General features: G+C 44.6%; 1 protein-coding gene across 2 annotated transcripts in view; it reads right to left on the minus strand.

Annotated features, from left to right (window-relative positions):
• Fez1 (fasciculation and elongation protein zeta 1) overlaps positions 1–16,046 on the minus strand; it is a 49,179-nt gene that overhangs the window by 8,099 nt on the left and 25,034 nt on the right. For both annotated transcript variants that reach the window (XM_090319658.1, XM_090319659.1), the window contains exons 4-8: positions 13,134–13,220; positions 9,841–10,009; positions 3,649–3,920; positions 2,602–2,682; positions 162–237 (exon numbers count right to left, since the gene is read on the minus strand). In XM_090319658.1, the coding sequence (XP_090175784.1) occupies positions 162–237; positions 2,602–2,682; positions 3,649–3,920; positions 9,841–10,009; positions 13,134–13,220 (685 nt within the window). The remainder of the gene's footprint in view (positions 1–161; positions 238–2,601; positions 2,683–3,648; positions 3,921–9,840; positions 10,010–13,133; positions 13,221–16,046) is intronic.

The following is a 16,046-nucleotide window of genomic DNA, read 5'->3' on the forward strand; positions in this document are numbered from 1 at the left end:
TGGCTCTGGGAAGTTTTAATTGTACCCTGGCTAGAAGGACGTGCCCTCGTGAGATAGGGCAGATTTTGACCTAGGAAATCTCCAGCCTGAGACACTGGAGTGTCCCCTGCAGTCCGGAGGAAGGAAACAAGGAACCTCTGAGGTCTGGGATGGGAACTCACTGTTTGTCAGCATCTGCAGGTCTTCCACGGAGGGAGGAGATGATTTCTTCTCATAAGGAATGACTGTATTCAGATACTGCAAGTGAAACAAGTATGCAGCATCTGAGGCAGGGTTCCCCAAAGTTTAAGGCACAGTGAATAATTTGCACAGGCGTGGTACTCTTCCCTAAGACACCCACACAGAGCTCCTTCAAAACTGCCCTTTCGGACAACACGTGAGGTCACTGGCAGACTGCTGTTTCAGAATTCTTTTTCATCTTCCCAACCTCTGGGGGGACTTTCCCCACATTAACCAGGAAAAACTTTGCTCCATCTCAGCAGCTACATTCTTCCTGTACTAGAAACTTCTAAGTTATCTAGGAAATTTGGGGAGCTTTGTTTGTCCCCCTCATGCTGAGAGCAGACAATATTCCCCAAGGGGGAATTTTTTAAATTATTTTTACTTTTTTTTTTTCCAGGATCCTTTCCAGTGCAAATTGACAAAGAATTCTTTCTCTTTTGTCAAAAAACGACATACCAACCCCACCCAAGGTTTTGGATGCTGGATTTGCTCCCTCTGCTGGATGTGAAGTGCTCCTGTAAGAAAGGCAGCATGGGGTGAGGAGGCAGGAGGAGGGACCCTCCACCAGAGACCTTGACAGAACCTAACGATGCCTAACGTGGTCAGCGCAAGGTTGAGGAGCTTTGCATTGTGGTCCTGGCCTTGACCCTGGCAGTGAGGCCTTGGGAACCTGACTCAGCCTTAGCTCTCACTGCTGTGAAGAGAGCACGTTCATTACACACTCCAAAGCCTCCCCATGGTGCCTGTGTAGAATCCTAACCCACAGGACTCAGCACAAGCATTTAAAAGGCACAGACATTTCATGAGTTTTTATTCCACCGGTTCAAACTTGTCAGCTGACACCATCAAGTCTATTGGACTTGTACCCCAAAAGGGTAGGAACCAGGGCTTTCTGCCTTTGCACCTGAAGACCTAGCATCATAGCACAGCATTAATTGGAACGCTGTTCTAATAACCAGAAATGAAGCCACGTTGTAATGCTGTTGTTTGTGTGTAATTTGAGCGTCTCCCAGAGGTACATGTGTAAAGGCTTGGTCTCCAAGGTTGAACTATTAGGAGATACTGCAGACGTTCTTTTAAATTAATATAATGGTATTGTTAATTATGAAGGTGTTGTACAGAGGGTTTACAATTCTATAAAGGCAGGAAATGAATACAATTCTTCTTGGGCAATGTCACCCCCTCCTTCTCACTCTCCCTCAGTTACATCCACCCTCATTCTTGCCCACATATAGCATAGTTCCATTTTTTAAATAGTGTACATTGAATGCCATGATTAATGGAAGGTCTTTAGGTCATTGGGGGGGGGGGGCGTGTTCTCAAAAGAAGTGAAGAGAGCTTTCTCTTTCCAGCTCGAGATGGGACTGTTTGCTCCTATGTATACATCTATGTATACGTCATGACGTGCCCCCAAGCCAATAAGGCCATCTAATCTTGTACTTAAACCTCTACAACTGTAAACTAAATAAAACATCCCTCTTTGTAAAGTTAATTGCCCCAGGAAATTTTATTATAACACTGCAAAGCTGACTAACACAGTAAGTTATTAACAAAATGATACCAACAAGGAGATACCACACTGTGGGTTACAATCTGAGCCAGACAGCTAAAGGGGCAGGGTGGAGGGTATTTGAGCAGCTAGAGAGCAAATGTGGTAGAGCCAATTAAACTCTCAGAGAGATCAGCCATGAAATAAGTTCCTCCCCTCCCCCTTTCTTTTTCTGCTGGTAGTGGGGCTTAAACTCAGGACCTGGGCACTGTCCCTAAGCTCTTCTGCTCAAGGCTAGTACACTGCCATTTTGACCCACAGAGCCACTTCCATTTTTTTGGTGGTTATGTGGAGGTATCATGGACTTACCTTCCCAGGCTAGCTTTGAACCACAGTCCTCAGATCTCAGGTTCCTGAGTAGCCCAGCTATAGGTTCCTTTTTAATGCAACTCAATTCATAGATACTAGTGTTGGGATTGACATTTTGTTCCTATCCTAAAATACAGGATCTAAAAAGAAAATCCCTTTGGGAAAACATTTCCTGGGGCTGGGAGTTTAGCCTAGTGGTAAAGTGCTTGCCTTGCATGCATGAATACCTGGGTTCAATTACTGGGTACCACATACATAGAAAAAGCTGGAAATGGTGCTGTAGCTCTAATGGTAGAGCTCTGGCCTTGAGAAGAAACCCAAGGACAGTGCTCAGGCCCTGAGCTCAAGCCTAGGACTGGCAATAATGAAAAAAAGAAAGCATTTCCTTCTGTAACAATTGAAGAAAATGTCAGGGCACTCTCTGCCTAAAAGTTACGTTTCTGTTGTCACTCTATACACCTGCTTGACTGGGAAGACTGAGCAGGGACGGGGAGAGGAAAAAGGAAACTGCTTAGACCTACCTGTTTGTCAGTTCCTGAGGAGCCAAAAGTCTGGCGGATGCCACTTTGCAGAATGTTGGAGATACCCTCCATGCTGAAGCGCTGTAGAAGAGAGACACTCAAGAAGGACAAAGGCTCCCTGCTCAAAGCCGACACCCCATGGACTTGTGAATCCTCACTCAAGTACCCAGACCCAAACTACCACCTTGATTCTGATAAATGGTCCACTATAATGACTCAATGTAAGACCTTGGCCTACCTTGGCTTACATTGCAATTTAGCTATCAGAGAGGGCAGGTTTAAAACAACTATCCTTTCCGGGCAACGGTGGCTCGTGCCTATATTCTCAGCCACTCAGAAAGCTGGGATCGGGCCTGGAGTGTGACCTAGTGGCAGAGCGCTCACCTAGCATGCATGAAGCCCTGGATTCGATTTCTTGGTACCACATACACAGAAAAGCCAGAACTGGTGCTGTGGCCTAAGTGGGTAGAGTGCTAGCCTTGAGAAGACTCAGTACCACATACATAGAAGAAGCTAGAAATGGTGCTGTGGCTCAAGTGGTAGAGCTCTAGCCTTGGGAAAGCCCAAAGACAATGCTCAGGCTCTGAGTTCAAGCCCTAGGACTGGCAAAAATAAACTAATTAATTAATGAATTAAAAACCACTGGCTTGGGGGATGCTGTCAACAGACTGATAAGACATCTGGCCATTTTCAGCCCCAGAAACACTTTACCAACACCTTATGTACATCCGAAGGCAAGCAGGCAGGACCAAAGCACATGCCAGTGGCAGAGACCTCGATGCAGTGTCCAAAGACTCTAATGCCTTCCCTCACTTCAGATGCAAGCTGTTTTCCGTTGTTTTAATGTGGACACCCTGTCTATCCAGGTTCGACTGGGGGGCCTATATAAGAATTTAGGAAACAAGTGCTATGTTCTCCCTTACTGGGACCCCAGCCCCTCACAGGCTTCTGCTCACAGTTTTGTTGCTCAGTAAGGATAGGGGTTGGAATCTGCGGTGGGGCTGGAGGCTGGTTATGCCCAGTCTTCCAAGCAGGTTGCTTACATACCTTGAGAGGCATCTGATTTCCCTTCTCTATTCGGCTGCTCTGCAGGCTCAGCCCTTTCTCTTTCCGCCTCTTTTTCATCAGTTCCCGCTGCTCCTTCTGCTTGTTCTGAACCTCAATGAGCACCGTGATAAAGGAGTTCTTCACTTCCTTCTCAAACTCCAGCTCATCCCGGCGGGCTAGCTGCTGCACCAGCTCCTCTGAGAAGTCTCGGATGGCGCCCTCCACCTGGTCCAGCAGCTCTGCCAGCTCAGACCCCGACATGTGTCTCAGCCCTGCAGGGATAGAAAGGCCTGAGCCCTTGAGAGATGGGCAGCCTTCATGGAGGACCCCTTCCAAGACCTCAGAGGTCCCCAGAGGACCACAGTTTAGAGACAGGACAGGAAAGAAGATGCCCCATACTAAATAGAGGAGAGGGGATCACAAAAGGAAGAAGAAACAGCAGTACTGTATGACCATCTTTGGGGGTGAGAGGTGAACTGGCAAAGGTGCAGCTCTGAGTTCCCATGGTGGAAAAGGCCCTGAGGGCCTTTTACCACCCATGGTAAAAGAAGATAGGCTGGCACAAAGGCTGTTCATCTAAACCTGGTCAGATGGACTGAGTGGACCATCTTCGTCCTTCTTTCCTTGCAAATGGACACTGGAAATCTGATAGTAAAATGTGGGTGATGTGATTAGTATTTCTTTCTTTTTTTGGGGGGGGGTTGCCAGTCCTGAGCTTGGGCTCAGGGCCTGAGCACTGTCCTTGGATTTTCTCAAGGCTAGAGCTCTATCACTTGAGCCTCAGCACCACTTCTGGCTTTTTCCTATGTATGTGGTACCAAGGAATCGAACCCAGGTCTTCGTGCATGCTAGGCAAAGCACTCTACCACTAGGCCAAACTCCCGGCCCCTGTGATTAGTATTTCTTAAACTGTCCCCTAAAATGTATTAAATTGGGGAAAAGGGTTTTAAAAGGAATGTTTAAAGGTTTATCTCCTTATGATTTGGTTTCCTGCTACTTTGGAATTGGATGTATTTTAGAAAAAGAAGGAAACTAAGTCTGGAATTTTGGTGCACTGATGATGTTTATAGTTCTTGCATTAAGGAAAAACTTATTTAAGTTTAAACTGGTATTGGAGTTCTAGGCAATAACCTAAAATGCAAAAGAAAAATGCAGGGGAGGGTAATGGGGACCAAGACATGTGAAAGGGTATCAATATATATGAATTAATGCACCTTCTATCTGGCAAATATCATGTAACCCTTTTATTAATTACAATAAAAAAATTGGTAAAAAAAAAAAAAAAAAGAAAAGAAAAATGCCTCTTCTAAAAGGAGGCCTGGAGGCAAAGGGAGTGTCTTGAGCCCTTAAGGGTTCTTTAAACTTAAATAAAGCCTTAAGGGTTAAGTGTTTAAGCAAGTATCAGTGAAAGTTTTAAAGAAAATTAGAAATGGGTTTCTGAACAAAATTTGGAAATGAAGTTGTCCTAAATATTTGTTTCAAAAAAAAACGGGGAGAGTGGGGGGAATGATCGCTTAATTGCTATTTCAGCTTGCTCTTGTAAGTTTCTTTATAGCAATTTCCAGCTGGCCCATGAAGAAGGACAGCAAATCCTCATTCAAATGTAATTTTGGCCCTTTCCAAGTTCCAGGTAAGATCATGCTTAGAGACTATTTCTATGTTGACCACCTTGTTGCTTTAATTGGAGTAATGTGGCCTTATAAAGGACTCATTGATCTGAAAGCTGCAGTTTTGAGCCAGCCCGGGAAAAGCAAAGTCCCTGTGAGACTGTGGTATATAGACTAGCAGCAAAGTGCTAGTGAGGCAGAGTTGCTTTGGAGCTCAAAGTGGCAGAGTGCTAGCCTTGAGCTGGAAAGCTGAGGGACAGTACCCAGGCCCTGAGTTCAAGGCCAACCAACCAAGTGAAATGCCAATGGGACATTTATCCCTGTGTGGAGAGACACTACTAGGACAAAAGCAATGAAGCATCCAGATGCAGTAAGCCACTGCTTGGATGGCAGAGATGGTGTCAGATCCTAGAGTCACTTGTGCTTGGCCATTCAAAATTAATCAGAGCCGGGAGGTCATAGAATAGTTTGTAAGCATGCCTTACTACTGTCCATGTTTATTTACTCCATAACTGGGCAGAAACTTGTCAATCATCTGTAATAGTGGGTAGTTTACAATCCTGAACCCCATAGTTGCTCAAAGCCCTAACTGAGCGAATTTTGAACTGATACCAGCCACAAATTCAGAAAAGAAGTTTGTGGATCTGAGGCTGTGTCCCTATTGATCTGTCTAGGCCTACATTGGCAACTGAAGCATAGTTAGAGTCACAGAGATTAAGTTCCCCAGACAATCAAGAAAATGCCTTTGCAGATGGGTGCTATTGTAGCCAAAGAAAAGGCTTGTGCAGTTGTTAAATGTTTTATATGATCTCCAGTTTGGAGTAAAATATTTCTCCTGAAATGTAATTCTGGCAACCCCTTGGTAAAATAGGCTAAGTTTTTAGGATCCTGAGCTAGGGATGGAGACAATGCCCCTGAGTCAGCTTGGAGAAGTTATAGAAGATGGATCACAGACCCTAATATTGGGGGACTGGACCCTAACAGAGATCACAGGAAGAGGAAGAAGAAACAGCTCCCGGCAGGGCTTGGTGGGTCACACTTGTCATCTCAGCTAAGATTGGGAGAATCATGGTTCTAGGCCAACCTAGACCAAAAGCAAAACAACAACAAAAACCCCCCACAAGACTCCATCTCATCTGGAAAAGCTGGGCATAGTGGTACACATCTGACATCCCAGCTACAGTGGGAAGCCTTAATAAATATTTATTTGTGGAATTCAAAAGGTACTTAGGGGATCAGGGTCCAGACCAGTCCTTGAAAAAAAGCAAGAACCTATCTAAAACATAGCCCAGGCAAAAATGGCTGGAAGCATGGCTCAAGCATGGCCAAGTGTAAACCTCAACATGTTTTTAATTGGATAAACAGCCTGAGCTTAAGCCCCTTCCTGAGAACTAAACAAGATATAGCTGACAGGCTGGCATAGTGCCTTAGACCTATGGTCCCAGCTACTTGATTGTCAGAGATTGGAGGCTCTTGCTTCAAGGCCAGACTGGACAAAAAGGTTGGTTAAGCCAGGTGTGGTGGTTCACACCTGTAATCCTAACTACTCAGGAGACTAAGAGCTGAGGATTGCAGCTCAAAACCAGCCTGAGCATGGGCTGGGAGTTTGGCCTAGTGGTTAAATTGCTTGCCTAGCATGCACGAAGACCTGGGTTCGATTCCACATACAAAGAAAAAAGCCGGAAGTGGTGCTGAGGCTCAAGTGGTAGAGCTCTAGCCATGAGAAAGTCCAAGGACAGTGCTCAGGCCCTGAGCTCAAGCCCACGACTGGCAAAAAAAAAAAAACCCCCAAAAAACAAAAAACAAAACCAGCCTGAGCACAAAAGTCTGAGAGACTAATCTCCAGTTCACCACCAGAAAACAAGAAGTGGCTCAAAGGGTAGGACAGTAGCCTTGAGCTAAAGAGCTCAGGGACAGTGCCCAGGCCCAGAGTTCAAGTCCCATGACAGACTATACATACATATGTGTGTGTGTGTGTGTGTGTGTGTGTGTGTGTGTGTGTGTGTGTGTGTGTGTGTTTGGTTAGATCCCATCTTAACAAGCTGCATGTGATGATTCATGGAGAGAGGGAGGAATAAAGTTCCCAAGATAAAGAAATGTTATGTCTGACGTGACAGTGGCACCACTTAGCCTAATCTGATCCTTACATTCTGTTAGATATTGAAATGCCACGCTAGATTGTATAAATAGGTTCCATTAGTATGAGCCAGTCAAAATATTAGTGAAATAAGTAAAAGAGAATTAGAGAGCATCTGTGAAAGTTTGCTTTTGATGAAGTGTCTTTCCATTTTAGCCTTAGAATCTGTTACCCTCCCCCACCCCATCCCATTCCTATGTTGCCTGGGTGTTTGCGGACTCCGTTCAACCTTCCCCTTTGTCTTGCTCCTTGGCGCCCTCCTCCTCCTTCTGTTTTTTGCCATTTCACTGTGCTGCCTAGCAAATCCTCCACTGAACACTTCTATGTTTGGGGCCTTTGTGTGGTCAAGAATGGCCTGATTGGGGTGGCAGTGAATGCAGCCAGGCAGCCAACTCCACTGCATCACCTCAGCGGCTTTCTGCAGCAGCCATCTCCCAGTCTCTCTCTGCCCTTTAGAGGGTGTTCTCAAGATGCCAGGCAGAAGTCTTGGCACTTCTTACCTGCCCTTCGACAAGTTCACTCTGACTTGTCTCCATCCTCCTCCGCATAGGGACCCCCATCCCAGGAAGAAGTCCCCCCTGCAACACAAGCGCCATCTTCTCTACAGATGGATGGTCCTGCTACTTTTAGATTGCCTTTGCTGTCATTCATTTTTTCATTTCACATTCCTGCCAGCCCTTCCTCTGCAGGGTCATAAAGACTAGAAACCTGTGCAGAGAGTTATTGTGCTTCAGAGATTAAGAGACTGGATGCTAGAGTTAACTTCTGTCAAGGGAGAGGGTTCAGGGTTTAGGGAAGGTTTATGAGATACTGGTTCAAGGGCAGATAGAGATTTTAAATGAGAATTTGGCTTCTCTCTACTGAAAATAAGGAATAGGGCTGGGATGGAAATGGGAATCGCAGTAGCTCAGGAGCACAGCATATATTCAGCATGTGTTAGGACCTGGATTTGATCTCCAGCACTGTAGGAAGAAGGAAGGAAGAAAGGAGGGAGGGAGGGAGGGAAAAGGAGGGAAGAGAAGGATGAGAGGGAAGAAAGGAAAAAGAGGGAAGGGGAGAGAAGAGAGCGGGGAGGAAGAGAGAGGGAGACCTTGTCTGTCCTCCATCTCCTTTTTCTTTCAGAATTTATTTGTCCTTTTTGAATGTCTGTTTATTGTTCTAACGAATTAAGATGTCTCCTAGGGTCTCCAAGAAAAATTTCCTTAGGGGCCTGGGAGTCAGTGCTTTGAGTACAATCATCTAAGGAGATGAGGCCTAAACTTTCACTCTTCTTTCTAGAAGCAGAGGAGCCTCAGTCAGCTACTTGGCTCTAAATTGCCAAACATACTTTGGCATAATGGGTTCATCCACTTAGCTAGGGAGAATGACATTTCCTCTGTTTGGGATGGATATCTGCTCCCCCCAGTCCCCCTTCCCCTTTCATGCTCACTTTATAATAAAGCGGATTTCTTTAATACCTTGGTGGTAAGGCTTTGCTGGGTGATGGTAAGATTTTATTTTTCATTCAATTTCTCCCTTAACCTGTGACAGTTAGCACTAGCCTAGTGGGCTGGTGTGTGGTTGTTGGGAGAGGATACATAAAACAGGATTGAGATAGGATCTGATAAAGACAGGTCATTCTAGAATGGTGAGCTATCAGCATTATGTCTATTTTTTTTTCAATGATTTTATGGTAGTAACACATGGCTTTTCCCATTTCTTCTGTTTTAGGTTCCCCTCCCCTTTGGTTTAGTTTGTTTTGTCATTTAAATTTTCCTTTATCTGTGTGTGTGTGTGTGTGTGTGTGTGTGTGTGTGTGTTGATCTGTTTGCCAAAAATGATAAATTCTTGCTGGTGCCCTTGGTTCACGTCTGTAACCCTAGCTACTCAGGAGGCGGAAATCTGAGGACTGTTTGAAACTATCCCTGGCACAGAGTCCCAACTATCCACCAGAAAATTGGAAGTGAAGCACTGGTTCAAGTGGTAGAGTGCCAGCCTTGAGCACAAAAGCTCAAGAACAGCGCCCATACCCTGAATTCAAGCCCCAGGACCATCAAAAGAAAAAAGAGAGTTGCCAGGAGTTTAGCCTAGTGGTAGAGTGCTTACCTAGCATGCACGAAGCCTGGGGTTCGATTCCTCGGTACCACATACATAGAAAAAAGTTGGAAGTGGTGCTGAGGCTCAAGTGGTAGAGCTCTAGCCTTGAGAAAGTCCAAGGACAGTGCTCAGGCCCTGAGCTCAAGCCCAGGACTGGCAAGGAAAGAAAGAAAGAAAGAAAGAAAGAAAGAAAGAAAGAAAGAAAGAAAGAAAGAAAGAAAGAAAGAAAGAAAGAAAGAAAGAAAAGAAAGAAAGGATAACTTCTCTGCAGATCTATAAAGCTCTGCTCCAGGGCAGTGAGCCTTTTGTAAGTTGCCTGGCATTGAATAAGTACACCATCTTTGCGATCCCTGCCCACTCAAGGAGACTCACCATCATAGGACCAATTGTTGTTGAAGGTCTGCGTTAGGGCCTGCATCTCCTGCAGCAGGACAGAGTCCGCTTGGGATGAGGTTTCTCCTCCATCCTCCTCTCCCAGCGCTTCCTCCTCCTCCTCGGGATCTGGGGAATTCTGCATCATTTCCTCAATCTCCTCGATTACCTGAGGAAAGTATGCAAGAAAATGCAAACTGCCCTTTGATAGAAGGGGCATGACAGCTCATGCCTTGGTTTACCACCTGAAATTCCTGGAGCAATACCTTATCTTTTCTTTTTTCTTTTCTTTTTTTTTTTGCCAGTAGGCCTTGGACACAGTCGCTCAGTCTTTTGTATTCGAGGCTATCACTCTAACACAAGAGCCACAGTGCCATTTCTGACTTTTTTGGAGTCTTTTATTGCGATAAGTTTCATGGACTTTTCTGCCTGGGCTGGCTTCGTACTGCGATCCTCAGACCTCAACCCCCTGAGTAGCTGGAGTTATAGGTATGAGCAACTGGTGCATTTCTTTTGGAAAAAAAAATGTTTTTCATGATCTCTAAGTTGTTGTACAAAACAATTGCCATTCAGCAAAGCAATTTATGAATATAATTCTCTCTCTCTCTCTTTTCCTCACTCTCTCTCTCTCTCTCTCTCTCTCTCTCTCTCTCTCTCTCTCTCTCTCTTCTGATACCACAATGACTTGGACTAGGTACTTGATGCTTTTGCTCAGTGGCTGGTGCTCTACCAACTGAGCCATGCCTCCAACCCTTACAAGGTATCTTGATCAATGTCACCTCTGTCAATATTCTCACGCATCCCTCCCAATCCATCTCTTCCCTCACTTTTCTTCATTTTGTAGCATACACAAAATTCTTGACTCCATTCTCCTCCCTTCTCTTCATTCATCTCCTCTCCTTTCCTTGACCTCATCTAACCCATCTCTTAATAGATATTGGATAATCATTTTAAAAAATAGAGCTGAGCAAAGGCTTACACATATTCTTTCTTTAATGTTAAGCACTCTTCATGTGAAATCTCTTCCAAGAGATCCATTTAAATGAATGTTTTATTGGAAATAAACTACTCTTTCAGGAAATGAAGGCAGGGCTGATTGGAAGGGAGCATTTACTTCAATTTGCTGAGCATTTTATTTCTAAGTGGGAAAACATTATATCTGCTTGACAACCTCCCAAAGCCTACTCCATTAGTTGTCATAATACATGTGACTGGAAACAAAAACAAAAACAAAAACAAAAGTATTCTTAGAACAAGGCAAAATGGGGCAGAAGAAGACTGCTTCTTCAGAATCTACCTGGACAGCGACTAGTGCTGTCAAGCCACAAGTAAAAACAAAGACTGTAAAATATTAAAAAGAAGAGCTAGGATCTGGAGAGCAGAAGAGAGAGAGAAAAGAAAAAGAAAAGACAAACAAAATCTCAACTCTAATCTCTGTAATGGAGTGGGCACAGTTCCTACACATAGATGGTAAAATTAGACAACTGCCAAAATGGTGGAGGACAAAGCATTGTATATATTACTTGCTTACAAAGAAAATACAGAAAGCCAAGACTGTGTACATAATGAGTGTGTACTAGGTACTGGTAGCTAAGGCCTGCAATCCTAGCTACTCAGGGGACTAAGATCAAAGAATCCCAGTTCAAATCCATCCCAGGAAGAAAAGTTGGTTGGACTATTTCCCCCAATTAACAAGCAAAAATCCCAAAGTGGAGCTGTGACTCAAAAAAAAGGTAAGTAAGAACTCAAAGACCTGAATTCAAACCCCATTACAAACACAAGGCTAATCCAGCACTTCTGTTTTTGGAAGAAAGGGTACTTGGGATGTTCCTTTAAATGTTCCGACTCCATGTACAAAGATTAGCAGGGGGGCTGGGAGTTTGTTCTAGTAGTAGAGTGCTTGTTCTAGCATGCATGAAGACTTGGGTTTGATTCCTTGCTACCACATATATAGAAAAAGCCAGAAATGGTTCTGTGGCTCAAGTGGTAGAGCTCTAGCCTTGAGAAAGCCCAAGGACAGTGCTCAGGCCCTGAGTTCAAGCCCCAGGACTGGCAAAAAAAAAAAAAAAAAAAAGACAGCAGGAGTTGAAGCTAGTAAACGCTAGGCCTGTTTCAGTCATTGAAGGTTGACCCCAACCAGCCCAAACACAAAGAAGTATCTTCAGGTTCTCTGCTGATGGGTAAATGGAAGTATAAAGTTAAACCTTATATCGAAAAAGATACGTTGCTTCAGGCACCAGTGGCTTACCCCTGTAATCCTAGCTATTCAAACCTTGATCCTCAGATCTCAACCTCTTGACAGTTTTGTGGGTCATGGGGCTTGAACTTGGCCTGAGCACTGTCCCTGAGCTCTTCAGCTCAAGGCTACCACCCTACCCCTGGGCCTGGGCACTGTTCCTGAGCTCTTCAGCTCAAGGCTACCGCCCTACCCTTGAGCCAAGCTCCACTTCCCATTTTCTAGAGATTAATTGGAGATAAGAGTCTCAGGTTCTTTTGTGCCCGGGCTGGCTTTGAACCTTGATCCTCAGATCTTAGCCTCCTGAGTAGCTAGGATTATAGGCATGAGCCACCTTGCCTAGCATAGACTTGATGAGTTGATTCTTATCTCCAATTAACCAGCAAAAGGCCAGAAGTGGAGGTGTGGTTCAAATGGTAGAGGGCTGGCCATGAAAAGGCCAAACAAAAGTCTAAGGCCCTAAGTTCAAACCCCATATACCACACTGCCTCCCAAAGAGATATTTTGAGGCATCAACTGAGTCACCACAAGAGCACATGTATCTTTCTTCTGTCCTAGATGATGTAGCCAGTATGTTCTCTTATACTTTCCTTCTTTTTCAAAAGAACAAAAATTTCCAAGAACTACTTAGATTTAGCTTCTAAACTTATAAGTAAATATGCTGGGTGGTACGCAAGTGTGGGCAAATGTATTAACTGAAATATGCTCGATTCAAAGGAGAACTCAAATAGGAGAACTCCTTAGAAAGGCTAAGTTCAGCAAAATAAAACACCAGGAAGCGGGTACATGAAGGGAAGGGGGTCAAGGGGCCAGGGGTGGATGAAAGAAGAAAAGAAGGAGAGAAATCAGCCAAGAATCCAATGTATATCCTACAAAATGAAGAAGCGTGAAGGAAGGGGTGGATAGGGGAGGGATGGGTGAGAATGGTGAAAAGGAATGACATGGATCAAGATATAGTGTATTCATAACCTGCTTTGTTAAATGGCAGTTCCTTTGTACAACTACTTACAGATATATATATTTTTTAATTCCCAAGAACTTAAAGAGATACTCTTACCTGATCTGCTGTGAGCAGGGGCTCTTCATTGATGCCAGAATCATTTTCACTCTTTTCATTGAACTCTTCCTCCTCTTTCTCATGGATCTAGAGGAGAGAAAGATAAGACATTGAGCACCAGCAGGACGAGGATTCTGGTCTCTAAATCGAATGACACCAAAAGGCCAGGCCAACCCAGTCCACTGTCTTGGAACCGGATGAAACTCAGACTTCTCAGCTTCTGAGTTCAAGTCCTAGCCCAGACACATATAAGAATAATAAACACAATGAAATGACAAGAGAATGTATTTAGCCCACTTGCTCTGTGTTCTTCAAGTTCATACCTCTAGGAATCAAGAAGATGATGAGCATTGAGACTGAACATTAAAGCCCAACAAGATATTCTTGCCCTTCTCCCAAAACTGACAGTCTGCGTTTACATTCATATCTTGCGTTGATTCAGTCATCTAACTACTTGATACTCTATTTCTGTACATCTGAATTAAAAGTCATATAAAGAAGGACTCCATGGACTAGGGTTGTGACTCAAGTACTAGAGTGCTTGCCTAGCAAGCACAAGGCCCTGAGCTCAACTGAAAAAACAAAAACAAACAAAAAGAGGATTTTTAAGGAAACCTGTCTGTACAACCATCTCTCCTGGAGGAATCCATCTTGTTGCTGTCCAAGAGGTAGCCTGCTGCTTAGCCTCCCTGGTGATTTTTCTATCAGGAAACAGCCCAGACTCAATGTCAGCAGTCAGGTCCATGGAAGTTTAGCCTCAAAAATAACTTTCTGCTTTTACTTTTTACCTTGGGCAGATAGCCCCTGACTATCCACATTCCTCCTTATCTCTAAAACCAAGACCGAGTCAGGAAAAAAAGAAAAAAGTGAAATGAATGTATCTTAAATGCCATCTGAGTGCAACCTGGAGAAGGAGTACGATGGGGAGGTGAAGGAGTCATTCGAGGGGCTGGGGTGCCAGATGGTGACATCTATTTCTGCTGTGGAACCCATATGTTTTGTGTCTCTGCCAAGTCTGCCACCTGCCTGTAGGACACCTGGTTTTCCATGGCTCCCCACTGGGCAGAAACAAAACTCTCGCGGTCACACTTTGTTCATCACTACACCCAAGTGGCAGAACTTCCAGGAGGACAGACGACCCCAGGGGTAGGAATATGGCTCTTTCTGGGAAATGGAGATTTTTGTTGTCTGTTTGGGTTGCTATATAAAAAAGAAGCCTCAGGGCCGGGAGTTTGGCCTAGTGGTTGAGTGCTTGCCTAGCATGCATGAAGACCCGGGTTCGATTTCCTTGGTACCACAATACATAGAAAAAACCAGAAGTGGGTGCTGAGGCTCAAGTGGTAGAGCTCTAGCCTTGAGAAAGTCCAAGGGACAGGGCTCAGACCCCTGAGCTCAAGCCCAAGGACTGGGCCAAAAAAAAAAAAAAGAAGGCCTCTGGCAGCAGCTGTTAGTTTTTCATCAGAATTCAGGGGTTTGAGAGGTTGGTATTAAGTCTATAAAAAATTAAAATGTTGGTGGCATTGTCCCAATAAGAAATGTACTCTTTACCTGACTAACATAACTGTAACCACTCTGTACATCACCTTTTTTTTTTTTTTTTTTTTTTTTTTTTTTTTTTTTTTTTTTTTGCCAGTCCTGGGCTTGAGCTCACAGCCTGAGCCACTGTCCCTTTGGACTTTCTCAAGGGCTAGAGCTCTACCATTTGAGGCCACAGCACCACTTCCGGCTTTTTTTCTATGTATGTGGTACCAAGGAATCGAACCCGGGTCTTCGTGCATGCTAGGCAGGCACTTTAACCACTAGGCCAAACTCCCGGCCCCTGTACATCACCTTTATAATAACAATACTATTTTTTTAATATAGGGATGTTTGTCAGGCACTGGTAGCTTGCCCTGTAATGCTAGCTACTTAGGAGGCTGAGATCTGAGGATCATGGTATAAGGTCAAATTCTGGGCAGAAAAGTCTGTGAGTCTACGAGATTTTACCTCTAATTCACCATCAAAAAAGCTGGAAGTAGAGCTATGGTTCAAATGGTAACGAGCTACACTTGGCTGTGGGGAGCTGGGGGTGGGGGAGGGGAGAGGAGAGAGGACAGGGGACAGAACTCAGGGTCTGAGTTCAAGCTCTAGAACCAACACCAAAAAAAAAAAAAAAAAAAAAAAAAGGTTTGGCTGGGAAAGTTACTTTAGTAGTAGAGTACTTGCCTAGCATTCATGAGGCCCTGGTCAGGACCACATAAACAGAAAAAGGCTGGAAGTGGTGCTGTGGCTCAAGTGGTTAGAGTACTAGCCTTGAGCAAAAAAAAACCAAAAAACAAAACAAACAAAAAAACAGAAGTTCAAGGACAGTGCCCTGGCCCCTGAGTTTAAAGTCCCAGGGCCTGGCAAAAAAAGAAAAGAAATAGAGGAGAAAAAGTTTCATCTGTGCCTGGTGATGCAGGCCTGTAATACCAGCTCCCAGGGAAGTGGAAACAGAAAGGATCAGAAGATCAAGACCACCCTAGGTTACTAGCTCAAACCCTAGCTCAAAGAACCACGAGTTAGGGATGCAGCTTACTGACAGAGTACACACAGTCCTGGTTTAATCCCTAACCCTCCAAGAAAGGAAAACAGAAGCAAAAGGCAAGTTGACATGTTCTGAAATGAGGCTGATATTAATAATGCTCCCTTTCAAACTTCACCAGCTCCCTTCCCAAGTATCTCCCCTCGGCCAAGGCCGGAGGGGTCCAGGAAGCTGAGCCTTCCTCCTGCTTTGACACCAGCATGTCTTCCACCCATACAACTGCGGGACCCAAATGAGGGGAGAAAGATACCCTGTGGGACCCTATGGGACAGAAGCTACAGCAGGAGCTGATGGACCCTCGGAATGTCCAAGGAATTCCTACCTTCCTTGACTCAGACAAGCTTGTGAAA

This window comes from Megascapheus bottae, chromosome 27 (genome assembly GCF_031878675.1).
Source record: "Megascapheus bottae isolate mThoBot1 chromosome 27, mThoBot2.hap1, whole genome shotgun sequence".
NCBI lineage: Eukaryota > Metazoa > Chordata > Mammalia > Rodentia > Geomyidae > Megascapheus > Megascapheus bottae.